General features: G+C 39.3%; 2 protein-coding genes across 3 annotated transcripts; one reads left to right on the top strand and one right to left on the bottom strand.

Moving 5' to 3' along the window:
• The first annotated feature begins 5,670 nt into the window (after positions 1–5,670).
• Positions 5,671–8,115, top strand: LOC121771363 (receptor-like cytosolic serine/threonine-protein kinase RBK1). Its single transcript, XM_042168151.1, has 8 exons — positions 5,671–5,816; positions 6,105–6,503; positions 6,596–6,853; positions 6,927–7,084; positions 7,166–7,245; positions 7,314–7,449; positions 7,526–7,675; positions 7,745–8,115. Exons 1-8 carry the CDS (start codon positions 5,804–5,806, stop codon positions 7,958–7,960), a joined length of 1,410 nt encoding a protein of 469 aa, XP_042024085.1. The 5' UTR covers positions 5,671–5,803; the 3' UTR covers positions 7,961–8,115.
• Positions 8,116–8,134: 19 nt separating this feature from the next.
• LOC121771364 (AP2-like ethylene-responsive transcription factor AIL7) lies at positions 8,135–11,451 on the bottom strand. Of its 2 annotated transcripts, XM_042168153.1 has the most exons (9): positions 11,068–11,451; positions 10,499–10,856; positions 10,294–10,376; positions 9,547–9,555; positions 9,376–9,464; positions 9,225–9,298; positions 9,082–9,132; positions 8,936–9,012; positions 8,135–8,853 (listed from the first exon to the last, which is right to left on the bottom strand). In XM_042168153.1, the coding sequence occupies exons 1-9, from the start codon at positions 11,204–11,206 to the stop codon at positions 8,420–8,422; spliced, it is 1,314 nt and encodes a 437-aa protein (XP_042024087.1). In that variant the 5' UTR covers positions 11,207–11,451; the 3' UTR covers positions 8,135–8,419. The 2 variants fall into 2 exon arrangements, with proteins under 2 accessions (XP_042024087.1, XP_042024086.1); XM_042168152.1 differs by having other exon boundaries at positions 8,936–9,132.
• Positions 11,452–14,340: the final 2,889 nt, after the last annotated feature.

Raw genomic sequence — 14,340 nt, 5'->3', positions numbered from 1 at the left:
ATCAAATAGTTAGGTGCACTAGAGAGATGGCTTATCCTATAGTAGAGATTTTCATAATAATCCTAGAGATATACCATAAAGGTAAAGGTTTGGTTAGATAAATCGATACTAAATTGTTGTAGTTGGATTAGTTAGTACTCCCTCTGTCCCTGAAAGTTTGTCCCATTTTTTCATTTCTGTCTGTCCCACAAAATTTGTCTCATTTCACTTTTTATCATTTTTGGTAGTGGGCATCATATTTCACTAACGCATTCCTACTCACATTTTATTATAAAACTAATATATAAAAGTAAACTCACATTCCACTAACGTTTTCAACTCACTTTTCATTATATTTCTTAAAACTCGTGTCAGATCAAAGTGTGACAATATTTGAGGGACGAAGAGAGTAATTAGGATTTTAGAAACCAAACCAAAATTTGAATCATCTAAATAGTGAAAGATTATTATAGGGGATACTCAACTAACTAATTAATCTCTGCGGATATGATACTCTTGTTTGCTCTTACTAAAATAACCTCGTACACTTGCGAGATAATTCATTAAATAAAGTTGAGTCAATTCTTTATGCGCGTGTGTTTGTATGTGTAGTGTGTGTGCGGTGCAGCGCACTATGCGTGTGTATCATGTGTGTGTGGAGTGTGTGTGCGCGGTGTAGCGCACTATGTGTGTATCATGCGCGCACGTGTATTTGCGGTGTTGTTTGTGTGTGTGTGCATGTGTGTGTGAGAGAGAGATGTACATGCAGTGTGATTGTGACAAATTTTATAACTATTTTAAATTCTAAATATCTATTTTGGATATGGTATTCAAATAGTAAATTAAGAGAATTTAGAATTGTAATTTAACTTCAACTCAAAGTATTTTTGATACCAAACATTGATTTGAAAATAAAAACCTCAATTTCAATTCCACATATCAGATCCATGGTAACAAACCCAAGCCTAATAGCAAATAACTCTCTTTGATTCTACTATTACTACGATAATAATATTTGGGCATATAAATAAAACATAAATATAATAATATATACAGATTTTGGTCAATATTTTAATCAATAAAATCAATTTTTAGTTTATTAAAATAATTAAAAATAATTTTTAAAGTTTTTAGTATGTTAATAATATTATTTTATTCTACAACTTTAAAGAAGTTGAGCATTCTATAATATATACAAATTATTTAAATAAAAATATCTAATAATATTAATATATAAATATATGCAGTAATATATTCTAAAAAATTAATGAGTATTTTTCACTTATTGATGTATTTTTATGATAAATTAAAACTAAAAAATAATACATACTCTACTGTTAGATTTGAATTGATAAACTATCAATAAACTTAGATGCGATAGGTTTAGAGGAAAACTGCGAAAAGTTAAATGGAGATGAAACTAAAATGTGATTAATGATTTTTCAAAGACATGTGGCGATAATTTTTGAGTTCAGAGACCTAAAATGTGCAACATGAGCAACATGATTGCTCTAAGTTGAGGTGGTGGTTCATGAGCAACAAGCTGAAGAAAATCATAACGGGATAACTGATGATATAGCAGGATCACATGATAGTCAGAGTGAAGAAACTCACACAAGAGAGCTTGACCAGCCAAGAGCAGTCAGAGAAAAATCTAAAAGAAACAAAAGACTACCAGCAAAGTATAGTGACTATGATATGCTTTATTATGGTCTTGTTGTGGCTGAGGAAATTGAATATTATGAGCCATCTAGCTACAAGGAGGCAGTAAGGACTCATAAGAAAGATAATGGCTGAAAGCTATGCAAGAAGAAATAGTTTCTTTGTACAAGAACAAGACTTGGATTCTAGTATTGAGACCTGCTAATCAAAAGGCAGTTGGGTGCGAGTGGATATTCAAGAAGAAGGTTAAGGCTTTCAAGAATTATTCTATCAAATTCAAGGCTAGATTGATTGCAAAGGGGTTCACTCAAAAGTAAGGAACATACTCTTTTCCCAATAATGAAACACAACTCAATCAGAATTCTTTTGGCCGTTGTTGTTCAAGGGGATTGGGACCTTCACCATTTTGATGTGAAAACTGCATTTCTACATGGAAACCTTGAGGAGACAATATTCAAGGAGCAACCCGAAGGTTTCATCAAACCTAGAGATAAGGGCAAAGTCTGCCTACCCAAGAAGAGTCTCTATGGTTGGAAGCAAAGCTCAAGGCAATGGTTTGACTTTCAATGATTATATACAGAAAATTGGCTTTGAGATGTCTAAATATGATAGCTGTGTCTTTATCAAGAAAATTAAAGGATCTGTTGAGGCCTATTTGTTTCTTTATGTTGATGATATGTTGGTATTGCTGCAACTACGAAAGAGGTTTAGGAAATTAAAGATCAGTTGAAGGTCCAATCCACTATTCTTTACATTTCTTAAAATCTGTGGTCCTATTGTGGTATGGAGGGAGTATAAAATACTAGTACCTACTCCCCTTTGATGCACAGTTCAATTAATTTACGGAAACAAATTTAATACTATATCACTTTATCATTACTCGAATTTGATAACTGAAAAAAAACTAAACTTGCAAAACTTAACGTCTATAAAATATTTACAACAGGCATATATATAGACTACATATGCATTTGTTCTAAAATTTTCATCCCATTTTTTCTGAATTCTCTACTTTTTTCCTTATATATTCTATTTATTCCTAATTATTTCTATTATAAATTATCTTTAATTTTTAATTACAAAAGTCTGGCTTATTGTTTATTTAAACACATTCCGCACAATAAACACACAAAATAAAAAGACGATGAAGCGCAACTTGGTTGATAAAACGTTTTTTCTCAATCCAATAGGTTAGGAATTCAGGTCATCATGAGAATAAATAGGCAATCGTTATTGATCATTTTAAAAAATAAAAAATAAAAATTGTAGATTAAGTAGGTTTCCAAAAGCATAAAAAATTAATATGGTTTCTCTCTCAAATGTATGCTACCACTTAAAAGTTATAAAGATTGCATCACTCGCGCACCTCTGCCCCACCTTGCCTGCCTTGTTGTTCCACCACCATACCTTGTCGCATTGTCAGATCTCCTTCTGCATTGTCTCGTTTTCCGCTACAATGAAAGAATACGAATTTATAGACAAAATTAATGGTTACCAATAATATTTAAAACCTTCTAAATTACACCATACACCATAGAAATAAAAATGCATTTATCTAGCTCATCAATAACAATTGAAATAAATATTAATTTATAATTTGACTCATTAGTGAAATGACCGATTTAAAAATTTTGGCACTCATTTCTTTAATAATGTGACCGATTACAATTCTTGATGACATATAAATTATGAGATAAAAATGTACATATACAAAAGTTGAGGCAACGTAATACAAATTTATTTAACAGTTACAATAATACTAAAATATAAATCAATTCAATTAAATGAATTAGATTGTAATCGCCCCATCAATTATTTACTTAAATATTAATTCAAATATATTTAAAAATTATCTTGAATTGTAACTACAACATTAAATATTTATTTAGGAATATTGATTTTTGTATATTTGAATTTGAATTTCAAAAAATAAAAAACAATTTTGTTTACAAATTTATTTTTTATGATCTGTTTTTAAAAATTAATTCAAACCAGTAGTTAACCACCGATTCAAAACTAACGGTTAACCAAGGATTCTAATTTCAAAATTTATCGAACCGTAACATGAATTGACCAGGATTGCAATTACAATTCAACCACCAAGTTCCGGTTCCAACCCGAAAACGAAAGTTAACCATCAAGCCAATTCAAACTCTGGGCATATCTCTACATTACTGGACTTAGATTAAAGCCTTGAGGTTGGTTGATCATTTAAGACAACGTGAGATGTAGGGGTGAGCAAAAAAACAGGAAACCGAATATCCGAACCGAACCAAACCGAAATTTTGAAATTCGGTTCGGTTTTTCGGTTCGGTTCGGTTCGGTTTTAAAAATAAAAAAATTTCAGTTTTTCGGTTCGGTTCGGTTCGGGCGAAGAAAAAAACAGAAAAACCGAATTATATATATATTCTATTAATTTAATATATTATATTATATATAATATATATATTCTTTTAATATATTCTACTATATAATATACATTATATGTATTATTAATTTTATATTATATATAAATATTCTATTAGTATATATAAAATAAAATACACATATATAAATATTTATTTATATTATACTTATTTTTTTTTCAGATTTTCCGGTTTTTTTTTTCGGGTTTTTCGGTTTTGTTCGGGTTTTTCGGTTTTTTAAGTTCGGTTTTCGGTTTTTCAGTTTCGGTTTTTCGGGTTCGGTTCAGTTTGGATTTTGAACTAAATTCGGTTTTTCGGTTTTGGCAAAAAACCGAACCGAAACCCGAATGCACACCCCTAGTGAGATGTCTCGAAATGAGGCATGTCAAATTAATAAATTATTTCAAGTAAGGAACTCAATTACTATGATGACAGAAATTTTCATTCGCACTAGCCCTATACTAATGGGCCGCCCCATGTATTTAGGCCCATTATTTATCTGATTAGGCTTATCCAAGCCCAACAACAAAATTGGTACATTGATTGATAATAAAAGTTCTAACACCTATTTATACCAGACTTACTACTCCCCCGTCTTTAAAGAATATGCACTTTGAATTCGGCACGAGTTTTAATGTAAAATTGGTAAAGTAAAAGAGAGGTAGAGAGAAAAAGTAGTTAAAGTATTGTTAGCGGAGAATAGGTCTCACTTCATTAGAGAGAAAAGGCTTTCTAAAATTAGAAAATGCATATTCTTGTGGGACGGACTAAAAAGGAAACAGTGCATATTCTTGTGGTATAGAGGGAGGGAGTATAATACAAATAATTGAAGATGTTACGTCATAATTTCAAATTTTCCTCTAATGTTGGATATAATTTTTTTTAGAAAGACGTAGGGTAAAATGTTATTTGGGACGAATTCAAGCTTGGTAAGAAAGAATATCGGCATTTAAAGTTTTTTAATTTCAAATTCGTTGGTCTAATTAAATACATATATCAGAATTATAATATTGAGTTTTTGTTCCTTTTAGGACCGTTTAACTTTTAGGATTAGACAAAATGAATAAAAATTAATTTATTAAGATAGATTGAACCTTTAGGATATTTTTGATAATTTTGGTTAATTTTTCTTGATTCATGTTCCACTAAAATAGTAATATTCGAGAAATCTTAATAATAAGGATACATTACCCAATTACATATTTTTATCAATTATCAAAATTGAAATTCTCCTAAGATACTCCATCTTTGATAGTCTGACTCTGACCGATATTAGTCATGTTAGATAAATTGATATGAATGTGCATTTTGTATGATAGATAATAAATAAGATATTTAATGCAATATGATTACTTTTTTATCTGTAAATTAATTGTCCACTTTTAGAATTTTCGTCTCTCCCTCATTAATTGTCCACTTTAATATATGCATCCTAATTAAACACTAGCATTATAGATTTCACAAGCACATGTTTAACTTAACAATATATTTAACTAAATTCTGATCCATAAATATATCGTTAATTTATAGTCGCTCTTCTCTTCTCTTCTCTTCACCAAGCCCAGTTTTTTCGCTTTCCCTTTTCAACGATCATCAACCATTTCACAAGTAATACCTCTTTCTCTCTCTCTCCATTCTCTCTCTCCGCTGTTCTTGCCAAGCGGGAGAGGAAAACAAAGCTCTGTATTCAATTATTTCCCACAAATTTCACATCTCCTCTCCTTTCTCTTGCGTCAACAACATACCATTATCTCTCCATGACGATCGAAGGTAAGCTAAGCTCGTAATGATTAAGAATAATCACATTCACATATATGTATTGTTAGTTGTGACAGAATACAGTAATTGTGTAATCGAGACAAACAAAAACGTAAAGAGACACATATTTACGTGGTTCACCAACAGGTAGAAAAGGATAACAGATTGTTTTCGAATTACAAAGTTATATGTCCTAGTTCAATATAAATAGGCCTAAAACAGAAACATAGCATACACCCCGTTTGGCTAGCGGCAAACAATACAGATTCAAGGCATACTAACAAAAAAAAATGTGTGCAGAGTGCAACAACATTCCAAGAAAGCTGAAGAAGAAGAAGAATCACCATGAAACGAAGACGAGAGCTGGAAAAGGAGGAGAGGTCGAGACTGCATCCGCGGTGAAGCAAGGAGAAAGCGAGGAGGAGACGTCTCCGAGGGGTGTTTTGGAGATGCTGGCGTCGGGCATAGACATCGACGATCTGCAGTGGAAAAAGAAGCTCTGCCATGTCACGATGACCTCCTCCGCATGGAAGGTTCCCACCATCTCCTTGATCGGAGGGGGCAAGATACCACTCAGGAGACGGATGCAGGGGAGACGAAGCAACTCTGAGGACATCGGAGATTTCATCATGCCTAAACCGTCGTGGAGGAATTTCACCTATGAGGAGTTAAGACATGCAACCCAAGATTTTTCTTCAGGTTGTTATATTTTGCTTATTTATACTATTCTTATAAAACAATTGATTCGTCACAAAATGGTTTTACGCCATTCTGTTTGCTCGATTTCGTAGATATGTTGATTGGGAAAGGGGGGCATGCTGAAGTTTACATAGGGAAGTTGAATGATGGTCAAGTTGTGGCAGTGAAGAAGATAATGAAGGAGGAGAAGAACGACGAAGAAAAGAATGGCGACTTCTTGGCTGAGCTGGGGATCATTGCCCACATCGACCACCCCAACACGGCTAAGCTCATAGGTTTCAGCACTGATCAGGGCTTGTACCTCGTGCTCCAGTACTTGTCCTATGGCAGCCTTGCCACTGCCCTACACGGTAACGTTCTTGCCTCTGGCCTCGGAATATGATGCTGGATCCATTTCTAAACAAGTGCGGTTTAGTGTTTCAGGCTCAGAAGATTGTCGTCTGGAGTGGGAGACACGGTACAAGTTGGCTATCGGGGTGGCCAAGGGCTTGCAGTACCTTCATTCCAACTGCCATAGGCGAGTAATTCACAGAGATATAACGGCCTCAAACATCTTACTCTCTGAGGATTATGAAGCTCAGGTTCTTGTTCTGTTTTAATCTCTATATTGTTGTGAAAACTGCATTGATTCCATACGATGAAGCTCTTTGTCTGTGTTGCAGATATCCGATTTTGGACTAGCAAAATGGCTTCCTGAGAGCTGGGCTCATCTTGTTGTTTCTCCAATCGAGGGCACTTTTGGGTATGAAACCGCGTTTTTTTTTCTTGTCTCAACTGTATCCATACTAATGTTTTCTACGTTGAGATTAGTTACATGGCCCCGGAGTACTTCATGCATGGGTTGGTTAACGAGAAGACCGATGTGTTTGCCTTTGGTGTTCTCTTGCTCGAGCTTATCACAGGGCGCCGTGCAGTTGATTCCTCCAGCCAAAGCCTAGTGATGTGGGTATGTTTGTAAACTGAGTTAGTTCTGTTTATACTGATGAAATAAAACACGAGACTGAAAGCATGTTCGTTGCCAGGCGAAGCCTCATTTGGAGAACAACAGCGTGGATGAGATAGCCGACCCTAGATTAGGAGGAAACTACAACGTTGTGGAATTGAAGCGCGCAATGTTCACAGCATCGACCTGCATCCACCACCTGCCTACCCTTCGGCCAAACATGACCCGTGTACATAACCATCATTTTCTAGGCCTCGCTATCTGCAAAAACGCTTCACGCCCTCGTGTTTTTGTGCAGGTTGTGCAGCTTCTGAAAGGCGATAATGGGCTGGACATGAAGCAGAAGTCCATGGGAGAGCGCGTGCAGAAGATGAGAGACGAAAGCATGCATGACATGAAGCAGAAGTCGATGGGGGAACGAATACTTCACATAGACGCCTGTGACGAAGAGGACTATGAATCGCCCACTTACCTCACGGATTTGAATCGCCATATGCAGCTAGTTATGGAGTAGTGTGTGTGTATATATATATATAGCAACAACACCATAGAGAATCAGGAGAGTTGTGTTTCTCACCTCTTTTTTCTAGTGTTTGATGTTTTAAGTATTGTTGCTACCCTGGCATGGAAATGGGTGTAGGTGCTAAAAAACAAATAGCTTTTGGATTAGTACACACAATCAAGAATCTGAGAATAAATATAGTACTATATATTATGTGATTTTTTTATATATGATTAGCAAAAATTGAGTGATTGCAAGAGCAGATTGTGGTAGTGGAAAACAGGTTGAAAATTAATCCACACCAACTGCTTCTTGCATCATTAAACATACATCTAAAATTAAAGAAACCAAAGCTACTTACACCACATATTCCCATCTTCTACCTAGAAACTAATCCTATCTCAACTATGGGTTAAATATTAGTAGAAGAGTAGTATCTTTGGCTAAGTGTAGCTAAGCATGTTGTTGTTGTTAATAGGTGTGGTGGGGCCACACGAAATACTCCCCGGGCATGGGCATCAGGTTCATTGGCGTCCCCAGCAACGACACCGAGCTGGAGGTGTCGGAGGCCACCGGATTGTTGGGGTAGAAAAGGTTGTGGTGGTAGTAGTACGGTGTCGAGCTGTCTAACGGCACGCCACACGGGATGCCCGAGGGTGGCTGGATCGCGGCGAAACTGATGCTGCTCCCGCTGCTGTTGCACGGGGTTTGCAGCCTGCTGCTCCCCGCCTTGCCCTCCCCCTCGAACGAGAGCTTCAGCCGCTTCACTGTCCCACCGATCGGAAGGGGGCTCTTGGCGATCGCCTCAACGCCGTAGCGGTTCATCTCAAAATTAGTGACGGCGTTTATCCCTCGGAATTTGATAGCGGCTATGTCGTACGCCTCTGCTGCTTCCTCCTCCGTTGCTGCCCCACACGAAAATTGTCAGTTTCAACAATCTTAGTAGTACTAATATATAATAGGTGCATTGACATGGATAGGACTTACCAAAAGTTCCAAGGTAGAGATCTTTGTTCCCTGCAACACGGCCGATCCTTGCTTGCCATCGGCCTTGTTGATGATGCCTGCACGAAAAACAATTTTTTGTCGATGATCGAACCAAATAAATTAATCGGGATGTCGACAAACCACACCTTGTAACACCTCTGTACATTGATGCTCCCCTTGAGAAGCCACTGCTTTTTCTGGATAAAGTAAAGAAAATAATGATTTAGGAGAAATGGCATAACTAAATAGAGCTGTTTTTCCCAAGTAATAGTAGTTAGTATACACAAACCTTCTTAGTGAAGCAATGAACTCTTGTTTGGTCATATGCTTCATATCCTCAACTTCTTTGGTGTAATTCGATATCTAAAAGCACGATTCTTGGATTAGCTATGATTTTAAACCGCAAGCATGAAAAAGGCGCGATCGATTAAGAACTATACCGGGAAATTAGTAGTGGCCGTAGGACCCCAGTACTTGAGAGCGGCCAAATCATAAGCGCGCGCTGCCTTGTCTTCTTTATCGTACCCGCCTGCGTTCCCCACATTACATCATAAATACTCACATTCATAACTTGAACAAAGCAGCAAAACAAAATGTTACTAGCTACTCACCTAGATAAACTGCTCGCGGACCACGGTTCATGCAAAACGATGATACACGGAGTTAGACCAAACAAACCAAATCTATACAAAAGCAATGAGATTCTTTATGATATAATCATTTTTCATCATCAATTTTTTGTATGATTAATCATTTTTCACCATTCCATTGCACAAGACAAACTCAATTTTCATCATCATTTTTTGGTTTAACCTATGTCACATTTCAAACCCTAGAGTGCACCTAAAATTGGCAAAATGTCACATACCACTGGTTAGCATTTTAGAAACATTCACATGTTCCCATCACTATAAGAATACACATTACCGTTGTCCCAATTTTCCCAATACATTCACACCCCATTTATTAAAAGATGAATATATACTTAAAACAAGAAACTTCTGTTTAAAGGAAAATAACAATTTAAGTGATGCCCAATTTCAAAAATAAAATTGAGCATTCAAAATTTCATTTTGGACAAACCCCATCAAATGTCATTGTCCCATGAAAGAAAAATGGGCTAAAAAATTCAGACCGTCAGTGTTCAGAGTAGCTGAGGTAATGTTTGTGCAACACTTACTTCAATCAAATCTATAGCAAGAATATTCTCATTAACTATTGGGCAAGAAATTGGCGGCCCATATCATCAAATCAATCATAATCATTGAAAGATGTGATTTTTCTTGTACTGATTATTCCTCGAGGAAAGTACAAAAGAAAATGAATTGCAGTTGTACTAGCAGCAGTAGATGTTGTACCTTGACGCCCTTTCCTTGCTTGGCCCTCTCTTCTACAGCTGTTATCCCATAGATGCGCTTCATATCTTCCTGTCCATCTATGTCTGAAACAACAAACCATTTCAATCGACTAAGAATCCAATCTTTTTAACTGGGCCATGCATGTAAAAAGCTTTGAATCAAGAAAAAATCGGATTTTTTCAATTTCAAATTTTTAATTTTTTACCTCGTGACGCCTCTGTAAATCGAAGTTCTCTGCCCAAATGTATCCGCGATTTTCTTGCAGCCGTCGGATTCTGCGGAGACGAGGGCTTTTCCGACGTCGAGAGACAGCGCATTTTCGGCCGCGGAGGCGGGGCAGTGAGGGGAGTAGGCCGCCGGCGAGTCGCCGGAGAAGGCTTGGAATCCGATGATGCTCTTCAGATCCTGCTGCTCGTCGCCGCCGCCGAAGTAGCCGTCGCCGCCGTATATGTGGGTCAGGGTTGAATCTTGGGTTTCCGCGGAGTCGCCGCCGCCGCTGGCGAAGAAATCCTCCAGCTTCGGCGCCGTGTAGCCGCCGTAAATATGCTGCTGCTCCGCCGCCGCTGATTTAATATTAAAAAAAAGAATTAGAGAAAATGCCAAAAATGTAGCCCAAAAAATGGTGGGCATTGAAAGAAGAAATTTAGAGCAAAAGTTTTTTTTTTTTTTAAATTGTTGGTCTTGTTTTCACACATGTTTTGGAAAGGGACTATTCAAAGATTCCAAAAAACATAGATAGAGTGTGTGTGTGTGTGTGTGTGTGTGTGTGTTTACCAGTGGTGGTGTAGTAGTTATCTCCTCCCATGGAATAGTAATGGTGGGAATCATTAGGTTGATGAGGAGAAGAAGAAGAGTTGAGCATTTCCATTGAAGAGAGGGAGAAAGAGAGCCAATTGTTGTTTTCAGGGGCCATGAATATGGGTATCTCTTCTTCTTCCTCAAAAATCTTGAACAAGTAGTAAATCCAAGTAGCTAATTAGCAACATCCATTAATTTTTTCACCTTAAGGTTGAGGCAAAGGATGAGATGAAACTAGCCGGAAAAAGGGTGTTCATTTATGGCTCCAAGAGAGAGAGAGAGAGCACATGCAAGAGTTTGAAATGAAGGCTAGTAAAAATTACTCAATCAAACAGCTTGCAGTCGCACGAAATAAGTAAAAGTAAGTGGTGGTGAGTGTTTGAGTGAGAGGAGGGTTTTGGTGTTTATATTAAAAACGTTTTGAGGTTAAAAATTAGTCCGTCCTGTCCCATCAAAATATGGATAATACATATGGCAAAATTAACATAAAATTTGTAAAGTAAGAGAAATAAAATTAAGATAAAATTTGTAAAGTAAGAGAAATATTAAGAAAGATAGTTAAAGTAGGATAATACATATGGCAAAATTAACATAAAATTTGTATAGTAAGAGAAATAAAATTAAGATAAAATTTGTAAAGTAAGAGAAATATTAAGAAAGATAGTTAAAGTAGTGTTAGTAAATAGTATGACATATATTATTAAATTAATATAACTTTTTAAAAATAGAATGCACATATTTTTATGGGACAGACGAAAATAGAAATTGCACATATTTATATGGGATGGAGGGAGTAAGAGCATCTCCAATGGTTTTAGGCTAGCCATAGGCTAGCCACAAACTCCTCCGGCCACATAATCAACACTAAAAACCCATCATGCCACATCATCAGGACAAGCAATAGGCTAGCCACAATAAATAAAATTATAAAAAATAAATAATTAACAATCACACAAAATACGAAATTAAATTTACGACACAGATACGGGAAAATTCAATAATAATATTTAAATTAAAAAAAAGTACATTAATTTTTAAAAAAACCATCTTCCACACACGAGCCCCTGCCTCCGCCTCACTCCTCGTGGTCGTCGCCGTCCTCGCCATCTGAGCCCGCGTCTGAGCCCCCCAACTGTGCCGAGGCGGCACCCAAATCGACCCGCATACTCTCGAGCATTGAGTGAAGAAACCTCTTCTCCACTGGGTCAGTTGCCGCCCTCCATTCCGCTAAGATCTTGTGCATCTGAGCCCGCGTTTGTTGACGCGTGAAGAAGGCGAGCTCGGTTGGCGACTTGCCAACAGGGGGGATGCCGACTGTACCTCCTGGGACCCCTGGGCGACCCCCCTCGCTACCCGTTGCGCCCGCCTTTGACCAACCGGGCGAGTGCGGCGAGTAAACGATGGAGGGGACGGGAACTCCTGAACATCCTCGGGGAGGTCGTGGGAACCGCCGCTGTTGCCGCTGTAATCACCGGCATAGTTCAGTCGCTGCTTCTTCGGCCAGCCAGCATCGACACCTGCCCGAAACTTCTCGGAGTCCATCTGCACCTCATAGCAGTTCCAGTAGGTGAACTCCTTATAAAGCCCGGGCACGGGGAAGGCTTTCTTCGCTATCCTCCTGCAGTCCTCGTCAGTTTGGTCACTGGTCTGCATGCGGAGGGCGTTGCTGTACAAGCCCGAAAATCGGGAGACCGCAGCCCTGTTCGGTCCCACCCCTTCCGGCACTCCTCCCCGCTGTGTGGCCTCCCCTCCGGGCAAAATGCCTTGTAGGCTGCTAATATTTTAGCCCACAAGTTGACGATCCTCTGATTGTTCGAATGGAGGGGATCATCGCAAACACTCACCCAAGCCTTGGACAGCGCGACGTTCTCCGCATCCGTCCACTTCCTCCGTGCCGGGCTGTCGTCATCAGCCGGCTGCGACGACTCGCCGACCAACCCACCCTTTTGCCCTTCCCCTTGCCCATCTTCTTCTTTGGTGCGCCCCGACCCCGCCCTACTCCCCCCGTTTGAACGGGAGTGTTCGCATCCTCGAGATCTATCCCCAACTCCTCTAAGGAGAAAGTATCACACCCAGTAAACTGCGTCTCCGATGGGGTCAATGTGTGCGAAGAAGCAGTCAAAAAATAAGACTGGGGCGATAGACACTGTCCCCCCCGGCGTCCCCTGCATCTCGGGCTGCATCCCCGGCTGCCACCCCGGCATCATCTGCATCCCGGCTGCCCATCCCGGTATCATTTGCATCCCGGCATACTACCCCCGGCTGCCATCCCGGGCATCATCTGCTGCCAAGGGTACATGTTGTAGTACCTGGCCATCGGACCCCAACCACCTTCCACGGGTACCGTGGGACTTTGAGACCCGCTCGTCACTGGAGTAGACTCGTTGTTGTTCTCCATTTTGCTTTATTGCTTTTGTAAGAGCATTAGCAATGGGGCGCCCTAAGGCGCGCCACGTCAGCAGTTTTATCCTCCTACCTCCCCACCTGCAGTGGGGCGCCCTAAGGTGTGCCCTATGGCGCGCCACATCATCATTTTATTGTTTTGTTTAATTAATTTAACTGTTTTCAAATAACAAGTAACGAGTAAATAAAAAACGGTCTAAATAACAAAAGGTGAAGTTTTAATAAAAAAAAGTTACATCATTGAACTAATAAAAAAAAACTAAGTCGGACCAATTCCCAATTTTCGACGCAGCTCATCGAGTAACGCCAGGAGATATTTGGCTTCGTCGGGGTCGGTACACTTTTTGAGGGCCCTGTGTGTCTGCAACATCGTCATTGCCATCGACGCTGTTGCTAACGACTCAAACGCAGTGGCCGTCTGGGTCGGTAGCTCTACCGGGACCGGAGCTTGGGTTGCAGCGGTCGACGATGAGGTCGCGGTCGCCTTCCCCTTTGCCTTCGCAGCCTTGACGCCGGGAGGACGCCGGAAGGACACCGGTGTGCCGGAACTCCCTTCATCCACGTACGCCCGGTTGAGGTCAACCGGGTGACTGCCGCTGCCCCTGCTCTTGTAGTCACCAACTTCGGTGACCTTCGTCCTCTTCGGTGCACCAGTGTGCAGAATTCCACCTTGGAAATTCTGCTTCTCCCTCAAGAGCGCCCAGATGGCCTCGTGCTTGAAATCGCAGAACATGTACGACAACATCGCTTTAGTGCGCACGTCGCTCGCGCTCTCGCCGCTCACCTGTGACCGCGTGAACTTCTTGAACTCCGCCGCGTACAAGTTCACTTGCTTCTTGACTTGAT

The sequence above is a fragment of the Salvia splendens genome, chromosome 16 (genome assembly GCF_004379255.2).
Source record: "Salvia splendens isolate huo1 chromosome 16, SspV2, whole genome shotgun sequence".
Lineage (NCBI taxonomy): Eukaryota > Viridiplantae > Streptophyta > Magnoliopsida > Lamiales > Lamiaceae > Salvia > Salvia splendens.
This window is presented reverse-complemented; position numbering and strand designations above follow the sequence as displayed.

Bases quoted from the DNA above. Each gene is read 5' to 3' on its own strand.
- LOC121771364 (XM_042168152.1), bottom strand. From the start codon at position 11,206: ATGGCCCCTGAAAACAACAATTGGCTCTCTTTCTCCCTCTCTTCAATG. The intron at 10,857-11,067 runs GTAAACACACAC...ATATTAAATCAG, and splicing joins TAACTACTACACCACCACTG to CGGCGGCGGAGCAGCAGCAT. The intron at 9,133-9,224 runs GTTTGTGTATAC...TACTTTATCCAG, and splicing joins TTCATTGCTTCACTAAGAAG to AAAAAGCAGTGGCTTCTCAA.
- LOC121771363 (XM_042168151.1), top strand. The intron at 6,854-6,926 runs GTAACGTTCTTG...TTAGTGTTTCAG, and splicing joins CCTTGCCACTGCCCTACACG to GCTCAGAAGATTGTCGTCTG. The intron at 7,085-7,165 runs GTTCTTGTTCTG...TCTGTGTTGCAG, and splicing joins CTGAGGATTATGAAGCTCAG to ATATCCGATTTTGGACTAGC.